At 33.4% G+C, this 19,453-nt stretch overlaps 1 protein-coding gene across 2 annotated transcripts; it reads left to right on the top strand.

Annotated features, from left to right (window-relative positions):
- The first annotated feature begins 9,221 nt into the window (after positions 1-9,221).
- LOC111380683 (beta-galactosidase 8) lies at positions 9,222-18,918 on the top strand. Of its 2 annotated transcripts, none has more exons than XM_023004313.1 (19): positions 9,222-9,720; positions 11,971-12,066; positions 12,331-12,443; positions 12,596-12,662; positions 12,756-12,848; positions 12,993-13,133; positions 13,260-13,348; positions 13,471-13,576; positions 13,657-13,744; positions 13,993-14,111; positions 15,267-15,431; positions 15,923-16,125; positions 16,197-16,306; positions 17,058-17,167; positions 17,279-17,392; positions 17,644-17,745; positions 17,938-18,149; positions 18,235-18,571; positions 18,674-18,918. In XM_023004313.1, the coding sequence occupies exons 1-19, from the start codon at positions 9,538-9,540 to the stop codon at positions 18,779-18,781; spliced, it is 2,556 nt and encodes an 851-aa protein (XP_022860081.1). In that variant the 5' UTR covers positions 9,222-9,537; the 3' UTR covers positions 18,782-18,918. The 2 variants fall into 2 exon arrangements, with proteins under 2 accessions (XP_022860081.1, XP_022860080.1); XM_023004312.1 differs by lacking the exon at positions 9,222-9,720 and adding an exon at positions 11,358-11,871.
- The last annotated feature ends 535 nt before the right edge of the window (positions 18,919-19,453 follow it).

Genomic DNA, 19,453 nt, shown 5'->3' with positions numbered 1-19,453 from the left:
CCATACAGATTGTGGGATAATAAACGCCAGATAAAATCTTTGTGGTCTCATAAAAAGATGTCAAAAATCGTTTAACTTTCAAAGTTAAAATCCAATCGAATTCATTTAACATACCATCATCATCACTTCTAACATGTCTATTATTATAAAAGTCAGTTATTAAATTTTCGAAACCTTCACATGATTTTAATAGCAAGTATGTAGAGTTCCATTTATGACCTACGTTGCTAACAAATGTTTTAACAGTTATCACCCCTAGTTCGATACAAAAATTTTCAAATGTTTGTTTTCTACTAGGAGAGATCGTAGTATATACTAATGCATTCCTAATCCTTTAAAGTTCATCCTTTATATGTTTTAAACTATCTTGCACAATTAAATTCAAAATATGACACACACAACGAATATGAAACAAATACCCACCAAAATCAGGTTGAAATGTCCTACACAATTTATCGATGACTACCTTAATAACGCTAGCATTATCAAAAGTAAAAGATCGAATTTTACTCTCACAATGATATTCTCTAACAATACTGATAATAGCATTATATATATTATTAGCATTGTGAGGAAATTCAATAATTCTAAAAGCAATAATTTTCTTATGCATGTACCAAAGTAAGTCTATATAGTGTGCGGTTGTAGCTATATATGCTCTTTTATTAACCTCTTCCCATATATCAGAAGTTAAGGATATAACACCCCCATATTATTGCAAATTTATAATTAATTGTTGTTTTGAATTATTGAAATAATTTATTGTATCGGCACGAAAAGTGTTTCGACTTACCCTAACGTACCTCGGTTGTAGATATTCTTTCACGAACAAGACGAAGTATTGGTTGTCTGCAATAGTCAGAGGCAACTCAGTTGCGGCAACAAATTTCACCATTCCAGTTCGAGTCTCGTCCTCCGAATACACCCACGTGGATAGGGGTGAAGTTGGAGAACCGGCGCCTAGACTGCCAAATTGTAATTGTGTTTGACCAATTGGAAGAAGTTCATGTCTGGCTGCACATGATTTGTAGTGGCGGTTGAGATGAGCGGTACCAATTCTTTTTTGCCATGCCAATCTTTGTTGGCAGTATTTACATACTGCTTTAGATTCTGCAAGGCCATCAACGACTTTTCCAATTGAAATCAACTTAAAGTGATCCCAATATTTTGCTTTTTTTGGCCTTTCGCTTTCTCCTCGCATCTGGGATATTTAATTGCTGATCTTTATCTTTATGTTCAGCTTCGAGAACGTTAATATCATCCAAATCAATTGGAGTGTATCTTCCCTGACCGTGAATGTGAACATCTTCAGGTATCGGTATATTATTTAGACCGGCAAATTCATTTAGAAATTGACTTTGCGGCGTCCTAGGCGATTCTCCATGATGTGGTAATGGCTCACATCCTGTATCGAACAAGCTCTCAACAAATGAACGTTGATCCATTTCTGTGATTGTTTATGATGAAATCTTGACTCGATGAATATAAATGTAGTGAGATTGTGAGAATTGAGAATTGGATGAGTTGAAATTGTAACTAGTAAACTGTAAAAATGAATTGATATTGTATATTTTGCAGCATAAGAGAGTAAAAACTCGATAATTGATATAATAAAAGAGAGTTGAGAGAGTTGTAATTTTGGAAGAGCAATTGATATGAAAAAGAATTTTCGGGGACCAATCATTGTTAGAATTAATTGAATGTAATTGGGTTAAAATATTAAATATAATATTTAATGATGTGGGTCATTGCAATTAATTTGGGTGAATTGGAAAAGTCTCCAATATAGGCCTATATGTTGATAAACTCATTTTAAGTGTTTTATATATGGAAAGGAATATCACATCGAAAGTTTATAAGAAAATAGTTTTGTTTATATAGTGGGTTGTGTGAATAATATATAATTTAACAAGTTACTTACCACTTGGCTAATTTTAGCTAGCTAAAGGCTAGTCACCACTAAAGTGGTGCTTCGCACCACTCATGCTGCTCCCTGGACCCGGTCCCAGCACGCACATGTTGCAAAGTACGCATTGGGCGCTTTAGAGGCGCACTTGGCACTTCGCACGTACGCATCGTCGCGAGGAGCTGGAGAGCCTTATAGTTTTTGGAAATGGACTCGTGGTTCGATGACGTGGCAGCGCAAGGCTCGGTGAGTTGGCATTCTAGGTGGCGCACGCGTGGTAGGTCGCGTCCCTTCGTCCTGCATGGCGCTTAGATGTACGCGTGGCATCCGCATGGCTGTGACTGTTCAGAAATTGGTGAATATGCATGATGAATGGACACTTTATTTCACAGTTCACTCAAGGCCGTCAAATCATGAAAATAGTGCGATCCAATGGCTAAGACGAATCAGACCAAGTGGTGCACCAGTTCCTGAAATGTCACACACCTATTCCATGAGACACTTCAATTTCTATAAATAGAGACCCCAGATTCGTTTTTTACACACCAAATCAATTATGAATTCAATTGATTTCTAAATTCTTCTCTCTCTATATTCTGCTCTAAAAATTCTTTTATATTTTCGTGGTTATTCCGTTCGAGTACGATCATTCATTAGTTCAACCGACAATATTGGCATTGTGCAGTATCGACTTTGGAAGGAGCGTTGTATCTTAGGAGACAGACGTCCATAATCCCATTTGCACTTCATTGGGAGGCAAAATCTGTCTTAAGGAGATTTGCTTTTGCATACCTCGCTTCATTTACTGTTTTCTATTTTTCTGCTTATTTACTTGTTCTTTTAATTGCGTTAGTCGAATTTTCGACAACAATCCTGACTAGTTACTTGTTTTGGATGAAAATTACAAAATCCAATTCCAATTTATAAAATCTTATAAATTACATGATAGATGACGCATTATCAAAAATATTTATATTGAAGCTCTATAAGTGAGGAAACTCTGTCAATCTAGTCCAATTAAACACATCTCTTTTAATCTCAAACAAGTTTTAAGATATGCTCAAGTTCCACCTCATGAAAACACATTCCTACTTATCTTGTCAATATATTAACTTTATCTATACAAAATTGCATAGTCATTTTATCTACTCGGGATAGGATTTAGCTTTTGCATTTTGGAGAATAGCTTCTCGAGATAGTCATTCTGACTGATTTTCTCTAAAAACTTTTTTAATCAGATAAAGCACTTTTAAAAAATTATCAAAATAGATCCAAAAATAATTTCTTAATCTCAATAGTAGTTTTCAAAAGTTTGTCAAATGGGGCCTTAATCATCTCAGTGTCTCGGAAATTTCTATCCCTTCTTTTGAAGTTATTTCTAGTATTTATGGAATAGCTTTTCAAAAATATTGACATTGGTAGATTTTCAATACATCCATTGGCAAGATAGAATTGAATGACATCAAGCTTCAGTTTTGTTGATAGTGATCGCATTAATCATTTAACTAAAATAGTTGGAGGAGTCAACTATTTACAATCCTAAAATGTCTATTATACTAAAATAGTCCCTGTTTGATTTCTATTCTTTAAAAAAAAATTCATTCTTAAATTGTGTTTTACCATCATTTTCACCACATATTTTTAAATAAAATAATATTATATGTAAATTCAAAATATTTTTTTATTTTTTAACCACACATTTTTCATCAATACGCTATTAAAAATTTTATTTTTACCAAAAAAATGAGGCTCAAACATGGGCTATATATTTTTTTCTACCAAGAGCATGATAATTAATGAGGACCACTTTTCCCAAAAAGGGACAAACCTTAGGCCTTATTAGTCAATACATGCGCCTATATTTCCTCTTTTTCTGCACTACGTTCATACAATACTCATTTTCATGATAACATTGTTGGAGTGAAATTTCATGTGAGGTGTGAGGTAGTTTAAGTTACGTCTGGCAAAATTTCTATTTTTTGCTTTCGATGTCTATTGAAGAATTTTTCAAGTAATCTATCTTAATCAATGTTCGAAAACTAATTTTTACAAACAAATTCTCTTTCTGAAAAGTTTTTAGACGAAGTCACATCGAGCCAACTTCTTTTAAAAACGCTTCTAGCTAAAAAAGAAAATACTTTATAAAATTAATCAAATGAATTTAAAAGCAAATTTAGAGTCTTAAAAACTCCGTTTAACTTCTCAAAAGACATGCCAAATAATTTCTCAACTTTTAAGTATCAATGAAATGCATTTATGTGTTCTTGAGATTTGTGTGAAGTGTCATTTTTCTTGTAATACAGGAATTTTAAGTGTATTATGTTTTTATGAAGCTATCTATTCACAAATTCGTTTTGTATTTTTATTTATTTTTCATAAAGTAATGAAAATACTATTACTTACCGTGAAATATAACCATCAAATTTACAATTTAAAGATAAAAAAATTTTGTAATCTTTAATTTGTTCTCTATATTTCTCATATTATAATTATTTAGTTTAAACAATATCATCACTAGGGTTGTAGAAGAAAAATTCGATTACTTAAAACTAGAGATGCACATGATCTAATTGATACCACCTACTCATGAAAACAAGAAAATGATGAAGCTTAGGATTTCTTGGGAACATTATCAATTGAATGATGAAACTAACCTTTTACCTACTCAAGGAAATAAATTGTATAACAACTACAATTATGGCATATGCAAATAATTTTACAATCAAATATCCCGACTTCACAAATTTCATTTAGAATTGAGATCAAATATTTCAGGGTTTCGCACATCAATAAAAAGAGAAGAAGAAAAAACTTAGGAAGAATGAAATCTACCCTTTCTTCTAGAACGCAACTAGTCCATTAATTCCATCTAAGTAAGAAAATAATGACCAAAAGATTAAAGTGGTCAAAATTATGATGACACATTTGATACATCGAATTACACTGCATTAAATAAAGTTATGGAAACTAAATATTAAACTTTACACATTATATAATATAGAGTAAACACGTGTCGTGACTACAAGGCGAATAATTTGTTAGGTAGCCATCTTGCAATCATGTGGGGATGAATTCAAAAGTGTTAAATATTGGAAATTGATAATTAGGACAATTGCACCAATCCTATTCGAAAACTTAGCATACCTCTATCGTTGCACGACATTTGGAAAGTGACCCTCGTAGTGGACTTGTCGACACTTATTTAAATTAAAAGGATGATTGATCAAGTCTCTATCTTGGAATCATTCTTTAAAATCTATTTGTCCAATATAGGTCAAATTATTATATTAAAAAAAAAATGCCACAAAAAATATATGATCTTGTCAATGTTGTGTTGTAACAATTTTCATTATATCAAGATGTAACGTTTTGTTCAACAATCATGCTTAGAGTACAATTTCAATAAGAAGAGGCAAACATACATACTGTCTGAATTCAATAGTACTCATTTATGCTTTCTGATCATGATCTTTTTAAAAAATGTATCAATCTAAATCTGAAAATTGATTGATTACGTAAGGTAGTATATAATACTTTTAGGGTCTATTTAACAGAACTTTAATTCTTATAGAAGAGCATTTTGAGAAAATTATTTTAGGTCAGCATTTTTTAAAAATTCTTTAAGATAGATAAAACATTCTTAAAAAATTATTTAAATATGTTCAAAAGTAATTTCAAAATTTTCAAAGGTATCTTTTGACTTTTCAATAAGTGAAATGCTATGTGTACACAATGACGTACACACAATATTACACCCCTCTCATACGGAGGGATCCACATATAATAAAATATTCGTAGACCTCCTCCATGTGAGGGGTGTAAGCCACTATATACACCTTATGGTGTACATGTAGCATTTTCCTTTAAAAAATTATACTACACCACCGGCCCAAGAACTTGCATTAGTGCTTACCAACCCCACTTATAAGGAACTGGACAAACTTAGTTTTCTTAACAAAAAAAATGCTTAATTAATACTTTCTCTAAAAAGTGGCAAGAGCCTAATAAAGACTTTTTCAGCTTTTATGGCAATTATATTAGATTGATCGTGATCAAATTGATGGTGCGTCAATTTTTTAATTTTATCCAATTTTGTTTAGCTTTAAGCAGCAAATATATTTGTTGCATAAACTAAAACCACATTTTCATAGTTTAACTTTTTTTTTTTTTTTTTTAAGATCATGAATGTCTGGACCAACTTATGTGTATCTTGATTAATTTTACGGAATCCTGAAGTTAGTTTAACTTTGTTGAATTGTATTATCAAAATGACAATTTCAAGAAACGAATTCACATTTTCAATTTTGACCCACTGACTTTGAAGAATGAGTTGCCAATTTATTCATCAATTTACCTTAAGCAATTGAAAATGCCATGTTCACATTCTGGAGATAAAATGCGACTTGACCAACTTTATTGATTGACAGAAGAGAGAGAAATCTGCCATTATTTGTCCGACAACAATAATTAATTCATGTTTCATGGGACGTATATCCACGTGTAATTGGATAATTCAAAAAATTAGATAAAAAAATACCAATCACTTGCTCTCAAATTAATCAGTCTCATTCTTCCCTATTTTTAAGCCTGACTAAGTGATTTTATTCTTTGAATCAAAATATCAAATTTTTGAAAGAAAAAAAATCCAGTTCAAACGGATCCTTACACTATAAATATAGATTTGCTAATATATATATTTGGTAGGTTTTTCCATAACGTTGTCAACCTTTTTTATTTTACAAACAATGAAATTATCCCAAAAAAAAAAAAGGAAAAAGGAAAAAGAAAGAAAAGGAAAATAGTTTTCGCATGAGAACAAAATTAAACAATAAAATGCTATACTTCTTGAATAAATAATAAGCCCAATTAATTGCTTATTTTGCTATTAAGCCTAAATCGATATAACCTAAATTGATTATTCAATTATTTTTTTCCCCACCATGCTTGCAGTATTCTACTTGGCTATATACTAAAAAGTTTATTGTTGATTTAAAAAAAAAAAAAATATTGAAATATTCTATTCACCTTGCTTTTATAAAAGTTTCCCCGTTTCTTTATCCCTTTTCTTTAGCTGTACTAGACCAAGTAAATATTTACTTAAAAGACCGTTAGGGATGGCAACGGGACAAGTCGGCCATTCCTATCCCCATCCCCATCCCATTGGGTATTTTTGTTATCTTATTCCATACTCATACCCAGGTTAAAACGGGTCGGGGCGGGACAACTCTCTTGCCCCATTTATCGCCTCATTTATTTATTTTTATTTTTTTTGCTTTTATTTTTTGTGTCCTTAATTAATAAATAGTAATTCAATTATTTTTTTCCCCACCATGCTTGCAGTATTCTACTTGGCTATATACTAAAAAGTTTATTGTTGATTTAAAAAATATATATATATATATATATATATATATTGAAATATTCTATTCACCTTGCTTTTATAAAAGTTTCCTCGTTTCTTTATCCCTTTTCTTTAGCTGTACTGGACCAAGTAAATCTTTACTTAAAGACCGTTAGGGATGGCAACGGGACAAGTCGGCCATTCCTACCTCCATCCCGTTGGGTATTTTTGTTATCTTACCCCATATCCATACCTAGGTTAAAACGGGTCGGGGCGGGACAACTCTCTTGCCCCATTTATCGCCTCATTTATTTATTTTTATTTTTTTTGCTTGTATTTTTTGTCTCCTTAATTAATAAATAATATTGCTTTTTTACCATTTTGTTAAAAACAACTTATGTTCTCTTTGAAAATGATGATAAATCTATTTTTTTTTTTTATAAAAACTTAAATTTGAAATTAATATTAAATGAGATGGGGACTATATTTCCCGTACTTGTCCCATACCCGCTTTGAGATAATGACCCTCGCTCCATACCCATCTCATGTACTCGGTTAGGTTGGTATTACCTGCCCCATTCGAGGCGGGACTTCACAAGTATCAGATTGAACGGATTTTTTTTGTCATTCCTAAAAGCCTAAAACTTGACAAAATAATTAAATTACCAGTTTTTAACGTATCTATGTTTTTTAAAATTCCCTTCATCAGCTCCGTAAACGTAGCCTACTTGCTCTCTCTTTCCGAGACTGACACCTGCCCATTTTCCCACAGGACAAACAAAAAATATAGCATCCCAACCCACTTTGTATTCCTTCATCATTGACCTCAATTTTAGACCAGCAATAATCTGTTTGGAAATGATTGGTGTATAGGTAGGAGTTTACAGAATTTCTATCGACACCTCACATTTGGAGGGTGGGGAATTAATTTTTTGACATTGTATATTCAGTGGAATCCACACCTTTGTGTGTTTTCTGTAAATTTTCTGTAGGAAAATTTCTATACACCAATCATTTTTATAATATGTATTCCTTGTTCAATGTTCGTACGAGAAAATGTAAAAAGTTGGAAGTGAAAGTCAATAATCAATTTTAATTCACAACTTATAAAGAGCTTATTCGGTAGTGATTTTGAGAATTGATTTTTTAATCATTAGAGAAAAAAGTGGGATCCTACTTATGAGAGAAGAAGTCAAAAATGATAATTAGAGTAGTGAAATAACGGTCAAAAAATTAATTTTTTGGAGAGAAAAATCAATACCAAACATGCACAAAATTTAATTATTTTTCTATTTTTCAATCACAGATTTATAAAAAATCTATCAAACAATCCATTAATTTTTTCAATCTTATTCAGTATGTCTAGTTTAACGAACTAAAAATAGAACATATTTAGCGAAAAAAGGGGACTATCTTATAAGTTCTTCTTATAAGCTAAGAACTCATGGTGTAACCAAATCTACACAATTGTGAATCTTATAGTATATAAGTCAAGATAAACTGAGTATCTCCCTCGTTAGTAAAGCTTTTGAAATCGTATTGTTTTTTAGCAGATAGAATATGCATTTAAGATTTGGTAGCTAAATGAAATCTCCGTCGTTCAAGCAAGCCAAGAGCTTGCGACAACTTCGAGTGAATTTTACGAGTATACCGAAAAAGACTAAATAGAATTTGTGATGAGTAAGCGTCTGTGGTGACTTAGAAGTTGACATAAATTTAGGCCCACATCCCAACTTATACTTTTGTTTGTGTAAAATTATATAGTAATTTTTGAAGAGGAATAACTGAATAAGAGAGAATTCAATAAAACTTGCTGATAATAAATGTACATTTGTTATGAATGAAAAGCTTATTAACTAATAATTTTATACGGAATACGCCATAAGAAACGTTTGTGCTTGCATTCGTGTTTCGAGCCTATCATTACATTTATTACAAAAAACAAAAAAAACAAATCTTATCCCAAAATTTTTGTGTCCAGACATTTAAATACAGTAACACACAATTGAAACTGCATTAACAGAAGAGGAAGAAGACGGAAAATTGTTGTCAGTTGTCACGTGAGTTAAGGCAAATGATAATGACGAAGAGGGAGGTGGCGTGTCGTCTCCGGTGTACTTTAGCTCGCTTCCCTTAGTTTCTCATACATTCTTTGTTTCCCTTCCCACTCCACACAACTGATTTCAATTAAGCAATAGTTTAGGCAGATTTTAAGCCAAACTTAAACTCTGCTTTAAGAAAAGAAAGTGTAGGGTTCAGTGTACAAGACAATATAAATACTCTGAAACGGATGATTATTGAAGAGAGCAAAATGAGAGGTGTAAGATTTGTGGTGTTTTTGCTTTTTGCTTTGAATACGGTGTCGTTTTGCTTTGCCGACAATGTGACGTACGATCACCGGGCATTGGTGATCAATGGCAAGCGTAGAGTATTGGTCTCTGGCTCCATTCATTACCCTCGGAGCACCCCCGATGTCAGTACAGTACAGAAACACAGACTTGTATACGTATAAATGTATACATACGTTTATTGTATCAAATTATGGTACTAAATATGTAAAATGTGAATGCAGATGTGGCCGGAATTAATACAGAAATTATGATAAATTTTTTTTTTTTTTTTTTATAAAAACTTAAATTTAAAATTAATATTAAATGAGATGGGGACTATGTTTCCCGTACCCGTTCCATACCCGCTTGGAGACAACGACCCTCGCTCCATACCCATCTCATGTACTCAATTAGGTTGGTATTACCTGCCCCATTCGAGGCGGGACCTCACAAGTATCAGATTGAACGGATTTTTTTTATCATCCCTAAAAGCCTAAAACTTGACAAAATAATTAAATTACCAGTTTTTAACGTATCTATGTTTTTTAAAATTCCCTTCATCAGCTCCGTAAACGTAGCCTACTTGCTCTCTCTTTCCAAGAGTGACGCTTGCCCATTTTCCCACAGGACAAACAAAAAATATAGCATCCCAACCCACTTTGTATTCCTTCATCATTGACCTCAATTTTAGACCAGCAATAATATGTTTGGAAATGATTGGTGTATAGGTAGGAGTTTACAGAATTCCTATCGACACCTCACATTTGGGGGTGGGTGAATTAATTTTTTGACATTGTTTATTCAATGGGATCCACATCTTTGTGTGTTTTCTGTAGGAAAATTTCTATACACCAATCATTTTTATAATATGTATTCCTTGTTCAATGTTCGTACGAGAAAACGTAAAAAGTTGGAAGTGAAAGTCAATAATCAATTTTAATTCACAACTTATAGAGAGCTTATTCGGTTGTGGTTTTGAGAATTGATTTTTAAATTATTAGAGAAAAAAGCGAGATCCTACTTATGAGAGAAGAAGTCAAAAATGATAATTGGAGTAGTGAAATAACGGTCAAAAAATTAATTTTTTGGAGAGAAAAATCAATATCAAACATGCACAAAATTTAATTATTTTTCTATTTTTCAATCACAGATTTATAAAAAAATCTATCAAACAATCCATTAATTTTTTCAATCTTATTCAGTATGTCTTGTTTAACGAACAAAAAATAGAACATATTTAGCGAAAAAAGGGGACTATCTTATAAGCTAAGAACTCATGGTGTAACCAAATCTACACAATTGTGAATCTTATAGTATATAAGTCAAGATAAACTGAGTATCTCCCTCGTTAGTAAAGCTTATGAAATCGTATTGTTTTTTAGCAGATAGAATATGCATTTAAGATTCGGTAGCTAAATGAAATCTCCCTCGTTCAAGCAAGCCAAGAGCTTGCGACAACTTCGAGTGAATTTTACGAGTATACCGAAAAAAACTAAATAGAATTTGTGATGAGTAAGCGTCTGGTGACTTAGAAGTTGACATGAATTTAGGCCCACATCCCGACTTATACTTTTGTTTGCGTAAAATTATATAGTAATTTTTGAAGTGGAATGACTGATTCAATAAAACTTGCGGATAATAAATGTACATTTGTTATGAATGAAAAGCTTATTAACTAATAACTTTATACGGAATACGCCATAAGAAACGTTTGTGCTTGCATTCGTGTTTCGAGCCTATCATTACATTTATTACAAAAAACAAAAAAAAAACAATTCTTATCCCAAAATTTTTGTGTCCAGACATTTAAATACAGTAACACACAATTGAAACTGCATTAACAGAAGAGGAAGAAGACGGAAAATTGTTGTCAGTTGTCACGTGAGTTAAGGCAAATGATAATGACGAAGAGGGAGGTGGCGTGTCGTCTCCGGTGTACTTTAGCTCGCTTCCCTTAGTTTCTCATACATTCTTTGTTTCCCTTCCCACTCCACACAACTGATTTCAATTAAGCAATAGTTTAGGCAGATTTTAAGCCAAACTTAAACTCTGCTTTAAGAAAAGAAAGTGTCGGGTTCAGTGTACAAGACAATATAAATACTCTGAAACGGATGATTATTGAAGAGAGCAAAATGAGAGGTGTAAGATTTGTGGTGTTTTTGCTTTTTGCTTTGAATACGGTGTCGTTTTGCTTTGCCGACAATGTGACGTACGATCACCGGGCATTGGTGATCAATGGCAAGCGCAGAGTATTGGTCTCTGGCTCCATTCATTACCCTCGGAGCACCCCCGATGTCAGTACAGTACAGAAACACAGACTTGTATACGTATAAATGTATACATACGTTTATTGTATCAAATTATGGTACTAAATATGTAAAATGTGAATGCAGATGTGGCCGGACTTAATACAGAAATCAAAACAAGGAGGATTGGATGTAATTGAGACTTATGTTTTCTGGAATTTGCATGAACCAGTTCGAGGCCAGGTAATTTTTCTTTCACGTGTGAAAGGTATAATATCTTTTCTTGACTATTCTTTACTTCAATTCTTGCATTTGATTGTTTTCGAGGACAGGGAAAGTGAGAAAAAGTGTAGTATAAATAATCAATTTTTTTTCCTCAGTTTCTTGTTCTAGAATGTCAAGGACTTTATGAATTAAAAAATACGATTAAGTTGAATGTTAAAGAAATCAATGGCAACATAGTAAATAATAATTTTTAAATACTGATGGTTCAAGAAAATTTTGCAGTACAATTTTGAAGGAAGAAATGATTTGGTAAAGTTCGTGAAATTGGTCGGGGAGGCTGGCTTGTATGTTCATCTTCGAATTGGTCCTTATGTTTGTGCCGAGTGGAACTATGGGTAAATAATCTCGTCTACTGTTTCTTTTTCATATTTTCTTGAAATCCCTATGAATGGAAGTACTTCTCATTATTTTTCTTGCACTGAATACAACTGAGAGAAATTATTGATTATTTAATGCTAATATGAGTGTTTATTCTATTTTGGAACAGAGGATTTCCTATTTGGTTGCATTTTATACCCGGAATTGTGCTTCGATCTGATAATGAACCATTCAAGGTTTCTCTTTTCCCTATTGATTCTTCTATATATTTAATATCTTTATGTTACTTGCAGTTCATTTTGTAAGTAAACGAGAGCTTTCTATTTTAGGCTGAAATGCAACGATTTACAGCCAAGATTGTGGACATGATGAAGCAAGAAAATCTATATGCTTCCCAAGGAGGACCGATTATTTTGTCTCAGGTGTGCTCTTTCATAATATCATGACAGTCTTTTAATGGTTAATCAACATTCTTTATCGGGTCTGCTCTGTTATTCCTTGAGAGACTGCAACTTTCTGGTAATGAGACTTATGATAGAAGCATTTTATTGACTATTTTGTTCCAGATTGAAAATGAGTATGGCAACATTGATTCAGCATATCCTAGTGCCAAAACCTATATAAAGTGGGCAGCAGAAATGGCAACATCTTTAGATACCGGGGTACCGTGGGTGATGTGCCAACAAAGTGATGCTCCTGATCCTATTGTGAGTTGTGTTGCTAGAGATAAATCATTTTGGCACTTCATGTTTGTCATCGGTTTACTCAACTTCTTGTTTATGTATGGACAATAAAAACGATGAATCTTGGTTTGTCCTTTCGAATTATTACAGATTAACACGTGCAATGGGTTTTATTGTGACCAATTCACTCCAAATTCTGACAAGAAGCCAAAAATGTGGACGGAGAACTGGAGTGGATGGTAAGACATCTAGTTTCATAGTCCCTTGAGCTGTATAAGTTGTTCTAAATGCATGATGGTTTAAACTTTGATATATGACTGCTTAAGCAATATTCAACTGTCTATGTTGCCTAAAATATCAGGTTCTCTGCATTTGGGGATGCTGTGCCCTACAGACCTGTGGAAGACATTGCTTTTGCTGTGGCACGTTTTTACCAGCTAGGTGGAACTTTCCAGAACTATTACATGGTAATTTCGACGTTCATTATCACTATATATAAAATAGCTATCATGCCAACTCTTTTCACAAACTTTTTTCCTTTCTACAGTACCATGGTGGAACTAACTTTGGCCGGACTTCTGGTGGACCCTTCATTACTACTACCTATGATTATGATGCTCCAATTGATGAGTATGGTATACCTCCCCCATCATTTACCCTTCCATTCCTTAAGTGCAGACAATTTTGAACTGAGAAGTAATATGCACGGTTGTTCATGCCTAACAAATACTTGTATCTGCTGCTGTGAAGAATACAAGGAATTATAACCCATTATGCATAATTTTCTCTGCTACTAAAGGTGTTATAATATTAAAATAACAAATTGCATAGGATCAGCTTACCCTATTTAAATGCTGAAAATGTATTCCTTCGTCTATTGTAGGCCTTGTTAGGCAGCCTAAGTGGGGTCACTTAAAAGATGTTCACAAGGCTATAAAGCTTTGTGAAGAGGCGATGCTGGCAACTGATCCTAAGACTACTTCACTTGGATCAAACATGGAGGTATTACTGCAACTTTCTGCCAGTCGCATGCATTCATATTTGTGCAGTAGTACATGGTTTCCACTCATTAACCGTTCGTCTTATTGTTAAACAACATTGGTTTCACCGATTTTCCAACAAATTGTATATAGGCTTCTTATAGGTTTCTATAACTGGAAATTTTCAAGTTCTCCTATGCATTTCCAGTTTATATCTTCCAATGTATGAAAGAGTTGGACTGCTGCACCAAACATTAGTTCTGGTCCAAAGTTGGACAAGTTAATGATATTTCATTACCTCAATGACCATTGTATTGTTCAGAGTTTATTCAGGTTAAATTATTTTTCATGATTTTTCATTATTGTCACTGGATATTTAGGTTATATATATTTGACCAAAAAAAATCCTCTGAAAAACATATCTATACCCCATGAGAATTTAAATATTTCTCTTAATCCTGAAGTATCTAGCTTCCTGATTAACAATACACTGATCTTCCATGCACAGACCAAAAAAGGGGGAAAAAAAAGAAAAAGATAAGGGTCTTTATACATTATACTTGTAAATAGAGTAACAAGGATGTACTTCATCATAAAACCCAAACAGTATCTTGGTTTTGAATAATGATCTAGTGAACATGTGAGGGGATCATGTGGGTAATTTTCACGAGTATCCCCGTTCATTGTTTCTTCCATGTTGAATCTAGATATTTCATATCACATTGTCCACCATTTACAGTGCCCCTAAATATATTTACATTGTACACATTAAGCAACTTTATGCCTTTACGCTCTTCATCATAGTAGTTTAATGATATGATTTGTAGTTCTACTAGTTTTGAACCTATCCCAGGATTTTCAATCATAGAACATACCTGCATATTTTCTGATCTATTTTTTCGTGCCATTGAAAGTACATTCTGTATGCTCATATTTTCCGATAGAGCAATGCTCTAGCCCAGAGGTTTTTAACACCCGTCTAGATGGAAATACATGATTGACTATTACCATTGCAATTAAATGGGCCTTATATCCTTACATTTGATTGACTATTACCATTGCACTAGATAGCATCATTCCTTCTAGTACCATAGTATAATGGTACTTTACACTTTAGCAAACATACAATTTTTCTTTAGAAAGATCTGCCTCACGTTTCTCAATGTTTCTTTTTCAGGCTACAGTTTATAAAACCGAATCAGGTCTTTGTTCTGCTTTTCTTGCCAATTGGGATACAAAAACAGATGCAACCGTGAACTTTAATGGAAATTCCTATCACTTGCCTGCTTGGTCGGTGAACATTTTACCCGACTGCAAGAATGTTGTACTCAATACTGCGAAGGTCTGCCTTGTAAACCTTAACGCTATGTCTCTTCTAGTGACTCTCGACTCGTATAGTATTTAATACTACAACTTTTTGTCATACAGTTATACTTCCATGCAATAAATCATGTTGGAATTTGATAAATTTATCTTATTGACAGTACAGATAGCTTATAGTGAAAATTTATGTTCAAATCTTGTTATAAGGCATTTTGTGTCTCTAACTTGAGTTTGTAGGAGACACAGTACATCTAATTAGAGACCATCTTACAATTTACTTCTCCAATAGATTAAGCTGAATTTAGGAGGTTGAAAATCTCTTGAACTTGGCCTGCAATGGATTGTTTCTGAGACTTCAATTATTTATGTCTAGTGATTACCTATTATGTCATTAAGTTCCAAGGCTATTTTGTTCTGAAATTTTTGAGATATCCATTTAAATTATTACACTTTTGGGACGATGATAAAAATAACATGAGCTAATTTTCTTACTTCATTCCCAAATGACAGATTAACTCTGTGACTGCCATCTCAAAGTTCATTAGCCAACCTTCAAAAGATGATCCTTCTTCTTCTGGCGCATCCTTGTCGGGCTGGAGTTGGATTAATGAACCTGTAGGCATTTCAAGTCAGAGTGCATTCACGAAAACTGGGTTACTGGAGCAGATTAATACTACTGCAGATAAAAGTGACTACATGTGGTATTCAATAAGGTATAAAATTTGCTGCATATGCAATTGGTATTGATGTGTAGTGTTGCTAATATTTTTTATTTATTTTCCAGCATTGAAATGAATGGGAACGAGCATATCCTTAAAGAGGGATCTGGGACAGTACTTCACATTGATTCTCTTGGACACACGCTGTATGCTTTTATCAACGGAAAGCTCATAGGTAATGTGAAACAGGTGTCTCAAACAGGATCTGTCAGAGATATTTTTTCTCCTTTTTGAACTTGCAATGCCATCTATCAGCCTACGTGTGAGTTTCATTTGTCTGTAGTTCGTACTCATTTGTACATTGCTTTTTACCTCGTGGCTTAAGAATTATCCAAAGCATGAGGATCTTGTCAGTTACCAATCTCATTAGATTAACCATGATATTTAGCGGAAAACAAGAAAGATCTAATTCATATCAAGCAACTAGTCCACAACGTATCCCCTTCCTCTGGTTTTCATGAGTTTGATTTTATACCTGGTCGGGGAATCCAACCTCCCATCTGCCTTTCTTGGTGGAGCCTAAAACCTACTGAAACTGTGTTGCTGCTTTGCTGAAAAAAAAAAAAGAAAAGAAAAAAAAAGAACCAGTCCACAACATAGTTTAGAATGTAAGTGTGTAATTGCTGAAGTTAATTTTTACTTGTCTATCAGGTGCTAAGTTTATTACTTTTTATTATAAAATAATGTTCATATCAATGAAGTCCATCTATTAATTAAAAAAAACTGAAATTCTCATTCTCTTTTGGTGGCGTATCTTTTGTTTGCAGAGTTTAATTGATGTAGCTGAGGTTTATAGTCCATTTATTTGAGGAGAGTGAATCAAGCAATGTCTATCTGCTTCCTTTAAACTTCCCATGCCTCTAATTATATTGCTCGGACTTCACACAAGTTTGCGTTTGTTAACTTAAACATTGACTATTATGTAGGGAGTGGAAAAGGGAGCAATGGAAACCGTAAAGTTTCGATAGAGGTTCCCGTCACCCTCATTAAAGGATCAAACAAAATTGATCTCTTGAGTTTGACAGTGGGGCTGCAGGTAAACTTCTCCAAACAACTTTTTCATCATCATCATCATCATCATCATTATTTTTTTTTAAATCTTAAATCTCTGTAGAAGCATTTTCAAATGCAAGTCTTCTTAATTCAGAACTATGGAGCCTACTTCGATACATTGGGAGCAGGAATTACTGGTCCAGTGCTGTTGAAAGGTTCACAAAATGGATCAACTATTGACCTTTCCTCACGAAAGTGGACGTATCAGGTCATTGGTGTGAATTTTCGCAATTTTTTTGTGTGCATAATTAAGAAATATATTTATCTTGAATGGAAATTCAATTGAACTGCACATACAACGATAACTTATTTGGCTTAAAAGTTAGATCTTGGCTGCAATGAATTTCTCAAGCTTCTTATGATCAACTTTCTAAAGTACATTTGAAAGAAAAAATGTTCTTTCTTTAATGTTCTGTTTTACGTCTTTCCTTCCTCTCATTTTAAAATGTATTAAAGCAGGTTGGCTTAAGAGGTGAAGAGTTAGATCTGTCTAGTGGAAGTACCTCACTTTGGGTTTCACAGCCTGCCTTGCCTACTAATCAACCTTTAATATGGTACAAGGTAACTCCTATGACTTCTCTCTCTGTTCATGATCTACTGTGCATTCGTCGAATCCATCAATAAATTATAGCGACCAAGTTAATATATCCTGATTATTTGTCGTCTTAAATGCTACAAGTTGTTAAGAATAGTTTTAATTTCGTGTTTAGTACTGATGAGGATAAGCAATACTTTGTTTCTGTGTTGATTTAGACTACTTTTGATGCTCCTACTGGAAGTAGTCCAGTTGCTATAGACTTTACGGGTATGGGCAAAGGTCAGGCATGGGTAAATGGACAAAGCATTGGTCGTTATTGGCCAGCCAATAAAGCTTCAAATGGAGGTTGCGTCGACTCCTGCAATTATAGAGGATCTTACAGTTCAAACAAATGCCTGAGGAATTGCGGAAAGCCATCTCAGCGGCTGTAAGTGTTTAAATTTCTAGACTAACATAAAAGTTCCTCTTTTAAGTATCATTACTTATAGGTTTGTATCCATATAATCTTGCAGCTATCACGTACCTCGTTCTTGGCTACAACCCAGTGGTAACGTCCTGGTTTTGTTCGAGGAAACAGGGGGTAATCCAAATCAGATATCTTTTGCAACTAGAGAAGTAGAAAGTCTGTGCTCACGAATATCTGAAAATCACCCACTTCCAGTCGATATGTGGACCTCAGACGAAGAAGCAAGAAAGAAAGCCGGACCAACTCTCTCGTTAGAATGTCCTCATCCAGATCAGGTCATAACTTCTATCAAGTTTGCAAGCTTTGGCACTCCTCGGGGAACATGTGGAAGTTTTAGCCACGGCCAATGCAGCAGCAAACAGGCTCTTCCTGTCATACAAAAGGTAACGAGCTGATTCTTTCAACAAAGTCTAGCGCGTATTTTCGAATTTAAGATTATTTTTGCGCTTTCTTACTCGTTCGCAATTGCATAATTTTTTTCCCAGGCTTGCATTGGATCAAGAAGCTGCAGCATTGGAGTCTCAATCAATAAGTTTGGTGATCCATGTAAAGGGGTTACAAAGAGTTTAGCTGTAGAAGCTTCTTGTGTATGATGTGATCATGTACTGCATTGGCTATTGAGATATTGTTCAAGTAACTAAAAATAAAATGTACACAAAAGGAAATTAATTTTTATGTATGTTCTTCAAGGAGAATAAAAGGTTAATGATTCAACCTTTTTTTCTTAGAACAAATGGGCACCAGACTCAAAAAAATATTTCGATTAAGTCACCAAATATTAGTTAATCCATTAAATAAATTTGTTGGTGTGTTTCAGTGACAATACTTGCTACAATAGAGCAAAAATCAGCCAAATTTAAATTGAAATAATTAAAATATTTAAATAAGCTTTGGAGTCAAAAAATTACATGCGAAATAAGAATTTTTTGCTTATTAATACCTTTTAGGTCAATGATAATTTATCATTAATCTTCTATTAACAAGCATATCTTGCTCCTATGACAAATATCGTCCAAAAATTTTGTTAATATACTTTAAAATGAAAGACAAATATTTAAACATGTGTTTGTTTGTGTTTTATTTTTATGCTTATTTAAAAGCACGACGAACAGTTAAGCCAATGGTCGTTGACATTAAAGTATTAATTCACTTTTCTAGTCAGCCAAAATGAAATGTTAATTTCAACTTACATTCACAAGTATTACTATTTGTCAACTGCAATTCGTGAGATTTATTTTCTTCCAAAATTTCAACGAAATCTTTCA

Source organism: Olea europaea, unplaced genomic scaffold, assembly GCF_002742605.1.
Source record: "Olea europaea var. sylvestris unplaced genomic scaffold, O_europaea_v1 scaffold2181, whole genome shotgun sequence".
Lineage (NCBI taxonomy): Eukaryota > Viridiplantae > Streptophyta > Magnoliopsida > Lamiales > Oleaceae > Olea > Olea europaea.
This window is presented reverse-complemented; position numbering and strand designations above follow the sequence as displayed.

Excerpts from the sequence above, each read along its gene's own strand:
- LOC111380683 (XM_023004313.1), top strand. The coding sequence starts at position 9,538 with ATGATTATTGAAGAGAGCAAAATGAGAGGTGTAAGATTTGTGGTGTTT. Across the intron at positions 14,112-15,266 it reads CACTTGGATCAAACATGGAG|GCTACAGTTTATAAAACCGA; the intron begins GTATTACTGCAA and ends TTTCTTTTTCAG. Across the intron at positions 16,307-17,057 it reads TATCAACGGAAAGCTCATAG|GGAGTGGAAAAGGGAGCAAT; the intron begins GTAATGTGAAAC and ends ACTATTATGTAG.